This window comes from Mustela putorius, unplaced genomic scaffold (assembly GCF_011764305.1).
Source record: "Mustela putorius furo isolate JIRA1106 unplaced genomic scaffold, ASM1176430v1.1 tig00000145_pilon_pilon_pilon, whole genome shotgun sequence".
In the NCBI taxonomy this organism is placed as follows: Eukaryota; Metazoa; Chordata; class Mammalia; order Carnivora; family Mustelidae; genus Mustela; species Mustela putorius.
In genome coordinates, this window is record NW_025421294.1 from 46886929 (window position 1) to 46903903 (window position 16975).

At 35.5% G+C, this 16975-nt stretch overlaps 1 protein-coding gene across 2 annotated transcripts in view; it reads right to left on the reverse strand.

The window, feature by feature from the left end:
• Nucleotides 1–11702, reverse strand: part of GABRA1 (gamma-aminobutyric acid type A receptor subunit alpha1) — a 57673-nt gene extending 45971 nt beyond the window's left edge. Inside the window, exons 1-3 of one of the 2 annotated variants that reach the window (XM_004737672.3) lie at nucleotides 11281–11702; nucleotides 8901–8989; nucleotides 5408–5520 (exon numbers count right to left, since the gene is read on the reverse strand). In XM_004737672.3, the coding sequence (XP_004737729.1) occupies nucleotides 5408–5520; nucleotides 8901–8974 (187 nt within the window). In that variant the 5' untranslated portion in view covers nucleotides 8975–8989; nucleotides 11281–11702. Of the gene's footprint in view, nucleotides 1–5407; nucleotides 5521–8900; nucleotides 8990–11158 lie in introns of both variants that reach the window. The other variant, XM_004737673.3, reaches the window with a different exon arrangement.
• Nucleotides 11703–16975: the final 5273 nt, after the last annotated feature.

Below are 16975 nucleotides of genomic sequence, written 5' to 3' on the forward strand. Positions count from 1 at the left end.
ATAAATTATAAATTAATAATTTTAAAAATTACATGAATATTGGATGCGTTGGAATCCTGAGATAGAACAAAGTTGAACTTTGAAAAAGAATTAAATTATGCTTCTTTCTCTAGCCCCTAGTCACCTAAACTTTACAAAGCCACAAAAAACTTCCCAAAAGTTAATCTGCTTTTATCCAGAGTGATTAATTTTCCACCTTTACTTCTTTTGATGTAAAAAAAAAAACCCCAAAACCAAAAGACCAAAAACCCATAACCAAAGATCCCCCAGGAGTCAACACCACTTTGCCAACTGTATGCATATCCAACCCAGTCACCCTGCTTAGCTGGAGATGTTTACATCTTAACGCTAAGATCTCTTGCAATCATTGAGCTACAAATCCCAAATTGGGAAAATTAGGAAGATAAGGAGAAAGTCTGCTTTGAAGTATGATTGTTTTTTGAACATTAGTTAGTGCTAAAATAACTAGAGAGAAAACCCCAATTATACTCCTTACAATTATTCATCTAACTGATACATTTGAGTAAAAAATGACACAAATAAATAAAAATCCTAACTCTGTATGACTTACAGGAAAAAGAAGAAAATCTTAACTAAATATCTGTTAAGGGTATGGTAGGGATAAATAAAGTCCATTATCTACCTACATTTCTATCTACTCATTTACTGATTTACTTTTCCGCTCATCCCCTGGGTTTGTCACATGATGATTATGCATTCACTCTCTTAACTTTACCATCTTCATCTTTATGGTTTGATGATACAATCTTTGAGAGGCATCCATCATCCTATATATTAATAACTGAGATTAAACCTAAGGCAATATTTAGAAATTTAGAAAAATATTTCCAGAAACTATCATTAGCAGGGAGAGAGCAAGTGAAATGTTCTGTAGTCCCTTGAAAATGTGGCTCAACCAAGATCTCATTCCTTTGACACTACTCTGGTTGATTTCTATTTAAAAATGGTTTTACCCTAATCAGTTTTCCAAGGAATGAAATAAAATTGTTTATAGAAGAAAGATGTTTAAGAAGAAGCCTATGAACAGGAGGGACAGTAACCCCTCAGCTTGGTGGTATGTTCCAGACAATAAACTGTACATATCAACCCGATTCACCCTGGGATTGTGTCATATCATTGATTAAATGTAGCGTGTACATAAAGCTGGGCAAAAGGAAAGGGTAAGATGTCACTGGAAAGGAATTACTTATCCTTAAAAACCTGAAACCTCCCTTCAGAATTAAATTTGGGATCTGTGTTTATAGGCTGTTTTTGCCCCCACCTAGAGCGCAGGGGGAACCAATGTGATGGTGGCCAAAATGTAAGTTAGGTGTTGCAGTGCAGGGGCTGTATCATTTAACTTTTTAGGAAGTTCAAGAAAATTCAGTTAATGAGGAGAAGCCTTCAGAAGATGAATTGTTTCAGAATGTGCTTGGTTTGGTCCTGATTTAAAATGAGAAGAGGAATCTTGATTAATCAAGGAACACCTGAGTCTACTCATCTTTAGAACACAGATCCTCTCCTTTACCAGTTTCTTTGTGTTGCTCTCCATTCACATTCTCTATCCCTCTCACTTCCCTCTCCTTATCTTCACTGCCCCCTTTCCTTCTCTGTTCTTCACTAACCTGCTCTTTCCCATCTTGCCTCTTTCTGGCTTTTACCTTTTCCCCTCCTCCTACCATTTTATTCCTCTGTACTGACCAGGCTTTAGGCAAAAGCCTTTCAAAAACATTCTTTAGTTCCTGGTTGCAAGGGAGAAGTAGCCCTCGACACCCTACCCTCAAAAAAAGAGACTTTTAAATGAGAATGAATTCCACAACTTCTGACAATTTTGATTTGTATTTTCTGGCTACTGATTATTTAAATTCAAGTCTATTTCAAGGTTCCTTCATTAACTTTGTATTTAAAATATGAACATGGCCAAATTATTGTTCTCTTTTGTTCTTGAATAGAGGACATTACATCATTAGAATTCCACACATTGTATTCCTTTTCACCTCTCCTATCTAGAAAGAAAGAGAGAAAGAAAGAAAAGAAAAAAGAAAATGAAAAAGAAAAAGGAAAAAGAAAAAAAGAAAAAAAGAAAAAAAAGTCCCTTCCCAGATAGCTCTCTTTACGTTACCCTTGCATTTTCACCTTCTCAGGATTGCTCTCTGGGCTCTGAAAAGGTAGACAATCTGCAAACTGGTTTCTATCAACTAGATGAACCAAGTTAATATATTTTGTTTCTTAGTTATTGGACCCAGGATGTATATCTCCAAAGAGTATTGCTATGCCTTCGGGTGGCAGTATGTTTTTCTGAAAAACAGGTCATGATGAATTTGCACATAAAGAGTTTCTTCCATTAGTTTCGAGTCTCAGCTTATCATATTTCTATACCTTCTGAGAACATTCAGAACAAAATATCCCTGCCTTCTGCATAACATTATTCTTAAAAAAACAAAAACAAAAACAGACTTTTGTCATAATAGAGAAGAGAGTGGGTCCATTTCTCTCATAAGAGAAGATTAACTCAGTGGTGATGATGAAGCAATTGAAAGGAAACTTTTACCCTCTTATAAACTAATAATAATATTTCAAGTATTTGCTCTACATGGGCTTTTCATCTATGAAAATAGATAGATAAAAAAGAAAATGGATCTTGTAACAACAAAAATAAGAAAGGTACATTTCTGCAATGGAGATCTACTGGAATGTATATCATACTTAAGAGAAATCTATGGTAAAGAAATGAAATTAAATAACTACAGAGAAATATTTATTCAGTAATTTCAGTTTATAGCACTCAGAAAGCATTGTGGTAATATTTTTCTAATTCTATAGCTGATGATGCTTCAGAAAATAATTTATAATTAAATTATAAATTAAAAACTGTATTTAATATTTTAAGGTATAGTGTTCTAAAGATAGAGAGACATTCTCAAAATGTACATAAAAGTTCTGATGACTCTGGAGATACATGTAATAAACATGTTAGTATATCCCTTAAGGTAATAAGATGCACTCCAAAAGAATTTAATGAAGATTAAGTTAGTATTAAAGCTTCCTCATAACTGTCAAATTTATCAGATTTAATTGTAGTACATTCCAGGATGATACATAAAATAGAAACAGAGGTAAATATTTGAGCTACTTTTTAATTTGTTTTGTCTACCAAATCCTCAAAATCAATGTTTCTAGGAGTCACAGATATCAGATAAGTCATCTTTAGCAAAGATTAAAGCACAACCATTCCTTTAAATTTTCTTGAGTCCTTGGATTAACTATTATTATAGCATTATATCCATTTCAATTTAAAAGAATATACTTCGACTATATTTGGCCAACTACTATTTCTGTTCTTTAAACACATGTCTATTTTTTCTTACTTGGAGGGACTAAATAGATATTAAAAGTAGATTCTACCAAAACAGTAATGTTGCAGGCTCAATCAATGCAGTTGTTTCTGCTGACATATCTAGCATTATCTCATTTCTTGAAAATTAGCTTTTCAATTCATTCTTAGCCTACATTATACATCCCCAAGTTCTGTGGCTCTCTAAGGTCCAGGTATGCAGATGAAAAGTAGGTAAAATGCTTCCTGTTTACACTCTGTTTAAAGAGTTAACATACACATTTATTTAAGAATTATTATATATAATTAAATGTCAAGGAGCAGTTCTGGGTTTGTTATTTACACTCCAAACAAGACAGCTGATCATTAAAGGTACCTGTGTGTGTGTGTGTTTAGAATTCTTCAACAAACTGAAAATTATGTATAAAGCTTATAGAGGTTACTCATATTCACATGTTAAAGTATTAAAAGGGATTTCCTAAACTAGACTGGAAACAGTGTTTCATAGATGCATTATAAAATTCTGTTGATTAGTAAGGACTGATATCATGGAGCAGGAAGTAAAGGAATCAGATGCATGCCCATTAGTACTTTGGAAAGCCTTACTTTTTAAAAGTTGTATCACTATCCTGTTTCTTCCTTTTATACATTCCTTCCCTACCTGAAATCTTTGCAACTTATTTCAAATGTTATGAATTAAGAACAATTTTCTTGAAGCCAGTTTAAACATTTAGATATACACAAATATCATTGCAATACATCGCATACCCAATTATGCATTCCATTTAATGATCAAAACATTGTTCCTTGAGACTTTTTTTTCTCAGAATGTAGTAAAGGAACACTAGGTGGAATTCAAACCTGAAAGAATTTGTATAGCATGTCCAAGAATGGATGTTTGAAATTGACAAGAAAGAACACCTGGTAAGGCCTCTGATGTATATTTGAATTGTGTCTTTGACAAAGCAGTTCCTCTTAAACCTCTCAGACACGAATGGTGTTTGTTAGCCTCAAAACAGACCTATGATCCACATTCCATGAGATTACACTACTCTCTCTCTATATATATAAAGACTAAATTCATGCTACCGTTCCATTTTAAAATAAAAATTTGGATTCATAAGCTTCTTATTTTTTGTATATATTTGCTACCTCAGTGAAGGAGAGATGACTTTCTTAATATTGCCATCTAATTGGAATTTAAATATTGCTATCAAATAGTTTTTAACACATGCTTCAGAGAAGGTGCAGCATTAGCTATAGTTGGGAATCAGAGATTCTCACCTTGGTTTCCTGTGTAACTTTAAACAATAATTTATTTCCTTGCTTCCCTTGTTTTAGTCTGAGATCAATATTTTGTTTTGGCTTCATTAGTCTCTGCTTAACTAAATAAGATTGGTGGATTATCTTATTCAAACGTTATTCAAATATGTGAGTAATATCTAGCACTATTTATTCTTATTGTAATAAATATTGTATTATTTAGCGCTTTTTTCTTCCTAAGTAGAAATCTACTAGTATATTAATTGGTAAATTTTTACAATAGAAAATTAAGGTTTAAGTTCAAATTCATGGTTAAAAAAATTACCATCTATCTCATTCACCTTTTATCCCAGAGTTGGTACTAATCTAATGCAAAACAGTGGATCAATACGTAAAATTCAAAATAAATGTTTAGAGCATTAGGCTCAGAGATCATCTATTTGAATTCAATGTAAATATAGCAATGCCAAATGAAGTAGCTGTACTCTTTGGACTAGCAGGGAGAATATTAACTTCATATTTTCCCCGGATAATAAAATCATTACACAGAAAACATTATGATTTCCAAGTAAATGTAACATTTCTTAATGTAATTATGAGATGTTTGTATCTGTCTTTTTCTACATATAGGTATGTGCACAGAAATACCATAGTAAATTGAACTAACATTGAGCAATCTATTAAAAATAGGATTAGTCCTTAAACTACATGCTACTATTCTTACTACTTTACATTTAGAAGGAAAGCAAGGCTTCATTAGTAAAGATTTGATACTGTTCTCTAAAATAAAAACACAATAATGCAACCCACCTCCCAACCCTGGTCTCAGACGATTGTCATAACCATCTAGGAGTCGGTCCAAAATTCTGGTGAAGACAGTAGTGTTGTCTTTAAGTTCATCTTGTAATGAGGGTTGTCCATAGCTGAAAAAGACATAAAGGCAGGTAACAATCTAAATTACGTAATTCTATTAAAACCTTTTTTCCAAATAAAGCCTTCCCTAGATTTTCCTATTTTCTTTCCTATTGAATCTTAATTTGAAAATTCCTTCCGGCAAAGTTAAAAAAAAAAGTCATTTTAATTTTTACCATTTTCTCATATTTGTTATCACACATGATAAACTCTTTATTCTAATATTTCTAACTATGGAAGAAAAATTATAGGAAATGAGTTCTCTTTGCCTGTATAAATCTCAGCATGTATACAATGCTATAATGCATGTTTCCCTGGGCAAGAAGGCTAATGCATGCTAAGGAGAAATAAAATCTGGCAAACTTCTTCCAAAAAAAAAAAAAAACAACAAACGTATTTATGAGCTATCAGATTAGTAGTTTTGCTTTCATTTAACGTAACGTATAGCATTAGCCTAAGATTTCACCTACCAACATTTACTTCTTTCATCCACTTTATATAAGTATATAGATATAGAGGTAGAAATATCTACATATATCTGTATTTATTCTTTTGATGTTCTTTTAGGATATTTAGATGAGAAAAAAAGTTAAAACTTGTTTCTTAGGATAATTTACATTTCAAATCAGTGTGTAATTTCCATTCCCCTCAAGTTTTATGAACTGATTTCTATAATGTGCCTATTCAAATCTCTAATTAAATGAATTTTTGTCATTTCTGTCTTAAAGTAAAAGATACCTCGGAAAAGATATGATCCAATATTCTTAATTTATGGTTTATTGAACTGTAGTGTGGGATTAGTGTTTTAAGAAAACATAGCAATCTGTGAGCAGAGCTTGAACTAGAACCCTGTTTTCTTCAACTTTTAGTCTAAAACTTTAGTTCTATTCTTCTATAATGGATTAATTGTTCCTATTTAAATCTTTCTAGCTTCAGGAATCATTTCTACCCCTTATCATTACTAGTCTTTGAGTTTCAACCACATAGTGACCATAGTTCAAATACTGCGCATTTCTTATAACAATCACATTATCATTTATGGTTGTTGAATCATACTTTATGTAATGATTAGGATGACACCTCCAAAATCCTTTGAGAGAATTTTTTTTTATCTCAGTGGATCACACTCACTGATACATTCCAATGACAGCTCTGACCTTGAGTAAAAAAAAAAAAAAATGGAGAGTGTAAACTAAGAAATGCCACAAAAATATCACTTTCATACTCTGTTTAATATGCTTTTGGCTTCACTCTTGTGTGTTAATATTACTGATCAATGAAAAAAATAGTAACATCCGAAACCAGGATTCACTTATTTGACAGGAATAAGAAATATAAAGAAAGTATCATTTCAAAAACAAACACTATTTTTAAAAAGGTAATTAGTTTTATATTGTCAAAATTCAATGGCCATTTTTCTGATAGAATTTTAATTTAATAACTGAAACTATTATAACTAAAGGCTCTTCATGATGCTAAATACATGAAATTCAACTGTATGGAACAATTTCCCATTCTCCTAAATTCAACAGTAATATCATACAGCTTGACAGTTTATTCTCCCTTGGCAAAATTAAACATCTTACTAGTTTTTTAAATCAAATTTTCACTGAGCTTTCCAGGATGTCTCATTAGCAGATGATACCAGTAAAGCAAAAATAGTTGTCTAAATGTAATTACTTATAAAAAGTCTTCACAAAACGAACTGTCACACATGCATGCATCTTTCAAGGATACTGGAAGGTCATCTTGATAAAGGTGGAAAAGAAATGCTAGTCCACTTTAAATTGTGAGGAGGGCCTGATCAAGTAGTCTAAGGAGGAAAGCAGCAAAATAAGAAGGGTAAGGTGAGATGGGGTAAGTGACAGAGCACAATTCGATTCTGGATACAATTCCTAGAATATGCAGTTGTCTATTACCTTTTCCTGCATTTTCTGCGTGTTGAAGCTTATACCAAATTGAGGAAAAACTTTCATCCCTGGTTTTATCTTATAAGTGCCTTTTCCACCAATTGTATGCACAGAATGCAAATGCCAAAGGAGACTTTTCCATCCCTCCCAGAAAACTAGTTCTACTATCCCAGCTGGAATAGTAATCTTTATTTCCTGTGATTTTCTAATGAGGGTATTTCTCATCTCCACGTCTAATTTACCATGTCCAGTTATAACTGTCAAAGAATAACCCCAGAATAGAGATCAAGATTGTTTATTGCTCTTAAACACTTATGCCAATGTAAGGTTTCCTAAACAGAATATATAATTTGAAGAGAAATGTCAGTTACAGTACCTGATTTTGATTCCGAATGAACCACTCTGTAATAAAACACTGTGCACTAACTCCATCTACAGGTCATTACAATAGTAACACTTCATATAATTTTTCAAAAGAAATGGAAAACATTTAACTCCTCGGATTAAGAGTATCTGGCAATAGTGGATCTCCTCTTCATCTGATAGTCATCACTTACCACACACAATAGCAAAAAATAAAAACAGACAACTTCTTAATTAAAAAAAAAATTCCCAAATTCGCATCTTTCCAGATTATTCCTTCTCTCCACCTTAACTTTTTAAGAGTTTACCTTCCATTACATCTCGAAGAACCTTGGGTTTTTATGTCTAAGACTGTCTTAAGGGCGACAGGAATAGACCACGCAAGAAGTATAAAAGCAGATAAAGAAGAATCTGAAATTTTTGGTCACTTACATCACTGCTACTACAATATGTTTATATGCTTGATTGGATCATCAGCAAATTTTCAAATATGGTTAAACATATGTTTAAATTTTTCTCATAACTTTTCCCACATTAGTCACGCTTAAATAGAGAAGTTCAATTTTATGTAATGTTCTTAAATATTTGTTTAGTATATTCTACCTCTATTGATTATACAAAGAATGGTTTCAAAACATAATATGCACACACATTTATAGAGACTTAGGACTTTCAAATTACGAATATTATTTTAAACTTTCCACTTTCATGCAGTCACAAGTTACTCTATGATCTTTACAGTTGGCTAGAAATTTTCTTGTTGGAAAATCAACTCATAGAGTATGCAGACATTAATTGGGGTAACTTTCTCTATGAATTTGGAAACTACATATTTCATTCAGTTACAACTGAACAGTGAAAAGTTCGATTTAAGACTTAAATGTTGAATTAATACATTCCTTTAACAAAAGCGTGTTAAGTGTATTCTAACCATCATGCAAATAGGATGGCTATTTTTTCATACTGCTCTTCTTTATTCTTAGTTGGGATTTTATTGCCGTTAAGTTTTTTGAATTCCCTTAGTCATGAATTCATCCAAGGACAATTTTCTTCCCCCTGAAAGAATAAATGAAAAGTTACAGAAATTATCATGCAGATTTAAAATAAAGTGCCCCCACCTTCTTCCAGTCAATGTGCTCAGAAGGAGGGTCCAGGCCCAAAGATACTCAGAGAAACCCGGACTTTTCTTCATTGCGGGCTTGTGCAGCTGAAAAGTAGAACAAGTAGAGATCAATGTCTCTCGCAAGAAACATCAGGTTATAACCACTAGGGCTGACTGAGGCAGTTCAGATGAATGCTTTGAAGTCAGGAAATGACCTCACTGGGATATGACACCTCATTGGAAGCAATGGAAACCTGGACCATCCATTCTCCACTATCCCTTCCATTTCTCCATTCAGAAATATATCAGTGTCTTAATTTCTCCTGTAAAAAAATCCAAGTTGAAATGCTTTCAAGTGCCAATACTGCCCAACATAAAAACTGTTTTTTTTTTTCCCTTTAGGTTTTATATTTCCAATATAGTGTGAATTACTCTCTTCTTGTTGTTTATGATCTGAAAATATTGACCTTTGTGATTGGAGTTTCTATGCCTGAACTGTGAATTGAAATTTTTAAGCTGGTGTCTGTAACGGGGAGAAATGTTTTGGAGCTGAGATGGGGTAGGTTAATAGGCTTCAATGACTGAATTCATCTTTGAATTCTGGATGCACCTTGATTTCAGAAGCAACTGTATTTATCTTAAAAAAAAAAAAAAAAAAAAAAGGAAACACACTGTTGAATGCCGAAGTCGTGCTTATGTTCTCTGCCTGTGATTGCCTTATTAAATATGCTCACTAATGCTTCTGTGAGGCTAAAGGACATACTTTACAGTCAAACCATGTGCTGATCTCTCTCATACACACAAACCACACTCACATAAATGCATACAAACATGCCCACACATATCTTTTAAGCCCTCTTGAATTCTGCCAGGTTGCTGCTAGAAAATGTTTCATCTCAAACAGATGGAAGCTGGAGTGCTTTGCTTTACATGAATACGGGAATCTTTTTTCCCTCTTAGGTAAAGTGCAATCAATCACTATCTGATTGTTGAATTTTAGACTTGATAGTGGGATGCTGGAGGAAAGGAGGAGTATGGAAAGCTTAAATATTTCAAAAAATTATGATCTATTTGTGGAGTCAATTTTTAAAAATTAGTGCACTACCTGGTTAAGGAGCAGATATGGTAACACTTTATTTCATGTGCTACAATTAAAGGCAGTTATAACATGAGAATGTTAAAGGTATTTTTTAGCACTTCCCTGAATCTATACTCCTTAGTATAGACAGTGATTAATGGATTGCATGTCTTTTAAAGCATGTTTTTCATTAACCACTCTATGATTGAATGTGATATGCCTTTAAGTACATCTACACAAATGCTTTCCACACTCTTGGGGATCATTTATATCAGTAAAAACCATTACAAACAGGCATGTTAGCAATGAAACATAATTAATGTGTTTGGAGTAAAATGGTCTAGATCTACAGATAAGAGCAGTGAGCTTCATAGTTTTTACTTAATTTAGTCACTGGTTTTGGCACGGATGAGAAGAAATATTGGATAAATATCATTCTATTAAAATACTGCATCTAAATTGCACATTTATAATTCACCCTGCATTAATCTTCAACATAATATGAAAGAAAAGCAACTTCTCTTGCCCTATTAATAATTATTGGTCTTTATAAAAAAAGGGGGGGGGTATTCCTGAAGGGGTAAATGAAACAAAATCCCAAGACAAGGTACCATAGCTTTTTGTCCTCCTCTGGCATTTTAAAGAGAAAAACAAACCTATCATGGTACTCGAGTTGTTGAGTAAGAAAGTTTCTTGCAAATACAAACATAATAGTTTAAAAGAAATGCTAAGATGCCTCCTTACCCTTTTCCATCTTCCCCCACCAAACGCACACCCTCCAAACACCCATATCCCATGCCACTCATATCAAATGATAAGTTGAGTTTTTCATGTTCAGAACCAGAGAGACCCCTACACCAGAGGGCATTTTAGCAGCGTCCACTGGAAAGGAGAAAAGAGGCATTTTTGCAGACAGAATGTGAGAGTGCCTTCCATAGGACAGAGCATTAAGACAGGTTTTCTGTCCCAGCGTCTTAACTTTAGATGATGCCCCCCAAAGCCCCTCCCCAGCTCAACCCAGCACCCTCTTGAAAAAAAAAAAAAAATCAAAACAACATGTCACCACCCACCCCACGGAATAAATTCATATCTGCCTAAGAAAGGGAGAAAGGAAAGAAGAGATACAGAGGGGCAAAAATAATGCTTCTCTATCGCTGCGGTTTTCACCCTGAAAGAAAAACATTCGTTGTTTCTACCTGCTATGGGATCGGGCTCTTGTCCTGTTCCTCTTTCTCTTTTTTCTCCAGCATTCCTGTCTCTCCAGCTAGGAAAAGCAACGTTCAAAGCTCAGTGTGTAGCGGTCTGAAGCCGCACTTACCTCGGGCCCCCTCTGGGCACAGGATCGCTCAAGACCCGGGAAAAGTGTGCAAGAGAAAATCGCGGAGAGCCTGGAACCAGCGCGAGTCCGCGAGTCCGGGCGCGCCGGGAGCGGAGGGGCGTCCTCGCTCTGCCTCTCACTCACTCGGTCTGAGCCATCATGGACTCTGTGTGCTCCTTTGCTGAAGATTTCACACCCAAATCCGCTACCCAGTATCCGATCTGCAGCTATACAACAAAAGATTTCTCTTTACCAAGACAGTAGTAATACGTCCCAGGGCAAACCGGATGTGAAATAGGCGGTGACTTCATGCCAGAGAGATTTTATTTTAGAAAGGAAGGTGGTACCAGCCTCTGGATCTGGAGACCAATCCGCCCATTTTTTATATGCAGCACAATTTAACTTGCACCGCTCTGGCCCTAATCCCCTTCTCTCTGGCTGCAGACTCAAATCCTTCTACAATCTGCTGCAAGCTTTCCCTTTTTTTTTTTTTTTTTGTTGGGGAGTAGGAATGGGGGAGCAAAGGGTAGACAGGATTAGAGACCCAGGGACTCCACTCAGAACCTTTTCATACTTTCAATTTATGAACACTATTTTAAGGTGTGCCCATTAAAAAAACAAAAACAAAACAAACAAACAAACAAAAACAAAAAACACTCATCAGTGTAACTAATCCTTTGATCAAAGATTCAACCCGTGCATGCATATGAATGAATGCAGGGAGCTGCAGGGTTGCACGTGTGGAAAGCCACTGTCCTCTCGCCTGTCTCCCTCACACGCACTCCCACACACATGTCTGAGTCCCTGTGTCTTGCGGAGTCACGAATAATGAGAGGTTGGCCGGGAAGAGTTCTGGCCGGGAGGGCACTGGCCACCGGGTTTCGAGGCTTTCGCACTTTCACAGGTTGTGAGCGCTTTTCACCCCACCTTGGTCTGGAGCTTAGAGGGCAGCAATAAACGCGCTCCGGAACCGCGTTTTTAATCTCTGGAGGCCACTGTTTGTCTGTTTACGTTATGAAGGAGAAAACACGGGCTCCTTTAAGTAAGAATTGTGCTGGGTCCCCAGGACGAGGAGTATTTAACTTTAAATAAAGCACCCAGATCATTTCTAGGTTTGAGAGTCATAGCTCCATTTCCGGAATCATTCCCTCGCCTCGAACTCCATCATCCTCCGGATTAGGAAAAAGGGAGAGGGGGAGGAGAGAAGATTAACAGAAAGATTTTTAGAAGTCAAGACAAAACCGTCTTCTACCCCCCCCCCTCCCTGCCCTCTTCTGTTACCCTCCCTGGTGGCTCTCCACCCACGAATAAACTATGCACTTAGGGAAGGAGGGTGTATTTCAACATCAATCTAACTAAATTTTCAACGAGCCAGGGGCGACTGAGTTCTCTCTTCGGATTTTGTGAATGGGTGTTTGTAGCACAGAAGAAATGGGTGTTTCTGAAATGACCCGAAGCTCTGGAAACTGTCCCTTCTGTACTTGCGCCAGACTAGATAGGAGGCGCTGAAAGATAGGGTGCCGTCAGGTATTTCTTCTGGTCAGCAAGGTCCGAACTTTGAGCTCCCTAGTCATTTTGACCACGAAGACTTCTAGCAGAGGAGACTTTTTTTTTTTTTTTTAAATAGGGGCGGAGCTTGGCAAGGAGAAGGAAAAAAACCCTAAATGGCAAGTCTATACCACTCACTGGTTTTTGATGCTGGAAGCCTTCCTTGACGTTGTGCTGCAATGCAATCAGCTTAGGTGGTTAAAACATAGGACAGGTAATTGAAAATAAACGTATCTTATTGGAAAAAATGAAGGAAAATAAAAATGATAACCACATTCAGATTTGGGCTTGGTTATCATGAGTTTTGAAAGGGAAATGTTACTGGAAAATTATTTTAGAAATAAATCTTCAAGGAAGACAGATTTGAAGACCATCTTATGTTGCCTACTCTGTTCAGATAGGACAAAGATCAATGCATTCTTAAAGATATCCATTGAGGATCATCATATCTTCCCTATATGAGAGTCCTCAATTTTTATTTACTTATGTACTTATCCATTAATCACTTACTTCTTGAGCAGTTCTGAGAATTAAAACTCACTTCAACAATATTCTGAAACCCTGAGTTAACAATTTAAAAATATTGTTTTCTTATCTATTTAAAATGTAATTCCATTGTTTTCCTTTGATTCAACAAAGACTATTCAACAAAGACTATTTCTAGATAGTCCTAGGAATGTAATCTTTTCATCTTCTTTTTTCCTCCTGGTAAAACTGTCACAGCTCCTTCTACTCTCCTCCGCAAATGGAAATAACTTTATATCCTATATCTAATGCCATACAATCAAATCACTCTACTGATTATGTTTTTTTCAATCAGTTACTGAAATGTTATCATTTGCACCATAATCTCTGAAAACAATGCCAATCACATCTTTCTTCAGATTAAATACTATGTGACTATCCAATAGGATGCAACTGCACAGCATTTCCATACATTTTAAGACAAATATTTATAAATAAGATTGGATTTATCTTAAAACTACAGTTAAAACTACAGAAATGGAAAGGTCCATACTGATTTTCTAAGTAAAACAAGGCAGTTTTTACTAGATGATCTATGTATGATTTGTTTAGACATATGTTTTAAATAAATGAATTTAATAAATAGTGGCCATTTAAAACATTGATAATTTGACTACTCCAAAAACAGCAATTGCAACTTTAAATTATCAGTGTGTTTATTATTTCCCATCAAGGTATCATTTTTTTTTTAAAGATTTTATTTGACAGAGAAAGAGAAATCACAAGTAGGCAGAGAGGCAGGCAGAGAGGCAAGTAGAGAGAGGGGAGAAAACAGGCTCCCCGCTGAGCAGAGAGCCCGACGTGGGGCTCGATCCCAGAACCCTGGGATCATGACCTGAGCTGAAGGCAGAGGCTTTAACCCACTGAGCCACCCAGGTGCCCCCCATCAAGGTATCATTAACATATGCACATTAACATATGCACAACGAATAAATATAAGAAAAAAATATAAAAAATTAATGACAAGGAAATAATTACTTTATATTGTCTTGTTATATTGAATCTTTAAGATCATTGGCGACACTCTTGTTTTTTCCTCTACCTAGGGGAATAAATTCCTTCAAACTGTGTGTGCAACTTATATCTGATAAAGTAAGTTTTTATAATAGTAGTAACATGATATTTAGTATTCTTAAAGTGTTTACTTGGTGCCAAATAATGTGCTAACAAACTTGCATAAACCAATTCAATTTAATTCATAAAACATGTCTGTGAGAGATAGTCTTAATACACCTGTTTTACTAATCATCCAATAAATTGTGGGTTAGAGAGAGTGAGATATGCCAAAGGTCACATAGGTAGTGAATATTCGTGCTATGCACACCCAGATTTTCTGACTTCAAAGCTTATTTTTTTGACCATCCTTCTACATTACTTTATTTCCTTAATTACTGTAAGTTGTAAATTCACGTTAAAATCTGTTTTATTCATCTTACATCTATACTTACCATCTTCGTATCAGTTACATAAAACCTACCTCTGAACATTTTTTAAAAAATATTTGTTCAGGGGATGCCTGCGTGGCTCAAGTTGGTTAAACCACTGCCTCTGGCTCAGGTCATGATCCTGGAGTTCCAGGATCGAGTCCCACATCAGTTTCCCAGCTCTGTGGGGAATCTGCTTCTCCCTCTGACCTTCTCCCCTCTCATGCTCTCTCTCTCTCTTCCTCTCTCAAATAAATAAAATCTTTAAAAAAAAATTTGTTCAGGACATGATTCTTCTTTTGCTGGTCTAGTGCTTCAAACTGCAACACAGGGTCAGGTTTACTTCAGTGTTTTGGAGGTTTCTGCTATTTTCCTTCTTACAAGGCCACTCTCTCAAAGAACCTCCAAACCCTCACTGGTTGTAGGCAGAAGGGATTTGATGTCAAACCTAGGGCCACAGATCCTGGGGAGGCCTAACAGCTCTATTTCCAGTGTTGCAGTCTGGTACATTTTGCTTTTTCTGTCAATTTTAAATGGCAGGAAGCCCTGACCTAATTGAAGAAGTGGTACTGATTCTTTTCAACAGAAATGTTTTTACTTTCCCCAACTAAATGTGAACCAAATGAGAAAAAAAAAAAATAGCAAGAGTATTCTTATTAATTCAGTGTGGCTTTTTATCATTTATAAAATAATTTGGGGTGAGGGAGAAGAAGAAGCAAAAATAATGAAATAACAAATAAGCAGCAACTGAAATCTAGAATAAAGTGGTCTTTTTAAATGTCTTTGCATAGCTTAGATATGGGTGCTGCAAGTACATTTTAACATGTGGGAAGCCTGGTTATCAATCTGCAACAATAATCTACAGGTTGCAGTTAAACATAATGCCACCTACATTTATTTATATATACAGTTGGATATTAAAATGAAGTTTTTACACTCACTAAATTAGTCCCCCTTTTCTAATACTCCTATTTATCATACAGACCATCTCGCTAATGAACTATATGAGCACATCCAGAGGGCTATACCTTCTATTCTAGTTGGTACTGAAATAATAGCTCAGTGGGAAAAAGAATTGTGATTTCAGTAAAAGAGCACTTTTTGTACTTTCACCTAGACACCTTTGTCATCTGGGTTACTTAGACAAATTCTTTTTTCCCATGCTAGAATGCTAGTTTGACATCTCAGCATATGAGAAACAGAGTATGTATAATAGAAATAAAATCAAAATTTTCTCATATTTGGCACTCTAGAGGGATTTAAAGATTGTCTGCCCCAACCAATTTAGCAGATCAAAGATGATGTAATTTTTCCTGTGATCTTTGTAGAAGTAGAGCTCGGGTTAGCATGGCACAGTGACTGTCGTGCATGGATAGATATCTGAAGTTACTGGTATCTAACAGCTTCATGACCACTGATATGTTGCTGAACTTTTCTGAACCTTATTTTCTGAAGTTCTGAGATGAGGTAATGTTAGGGGCACCTGGGTGGCACAGAAGGTTAAGTGACTGACCTTGGTTTCAGCTCAGGTCGTGATCTCAGGGTCGTGAAATCAAGCCCCACATGGGGCTTAATATTCAGAGTCTGCTTCAGATTCTCTCCTTCTGCTCCTCTCATTCATGGTCTCACTCTCTAAAATAAATAAATAAATATTTTTAAAAAATAAATAAAATGAAGTAATGCTGCCTCATTTGCTGATTGTGGCATTATATGGGAACACAAATGCAAATCACATAGTCTTCCTGTATACCCCTAGTAGGTGCCCAATGAAAGCCACGTTCCTTCTCTCTGTTCTATCTCAATACAAATTCACTATTTTTCAAGCACTATAGTACACTCTTAACAGCATATTCATATAGCACAACAATTCTATTATCCCTATTACACATTAGATTTAACTGAAACATAAAACCCCCAGTTATTAGACAAGATACCACGACAAGCTGGCTTACTTGCGAGGCTTAATCCTAGACCCATACTCATCTCTAAGGTGCTCTGACAAGAATGGTTCTCACTACACCTGCCTTAGGCACTGAGTATTTTTTTTTTTTTAAGATTTTATTTATTTATTTGACAGAGAGAGATCACAAGTAGGCAGGCAGGCAGGAGAGAGAGGGGGAAGCAGGCTCCCTGCCAAGCAGAGAGCGTGGCAAAGGGCTCGATTCCAGGACCCCGAGATCATGACGTGAGCAGAAGGC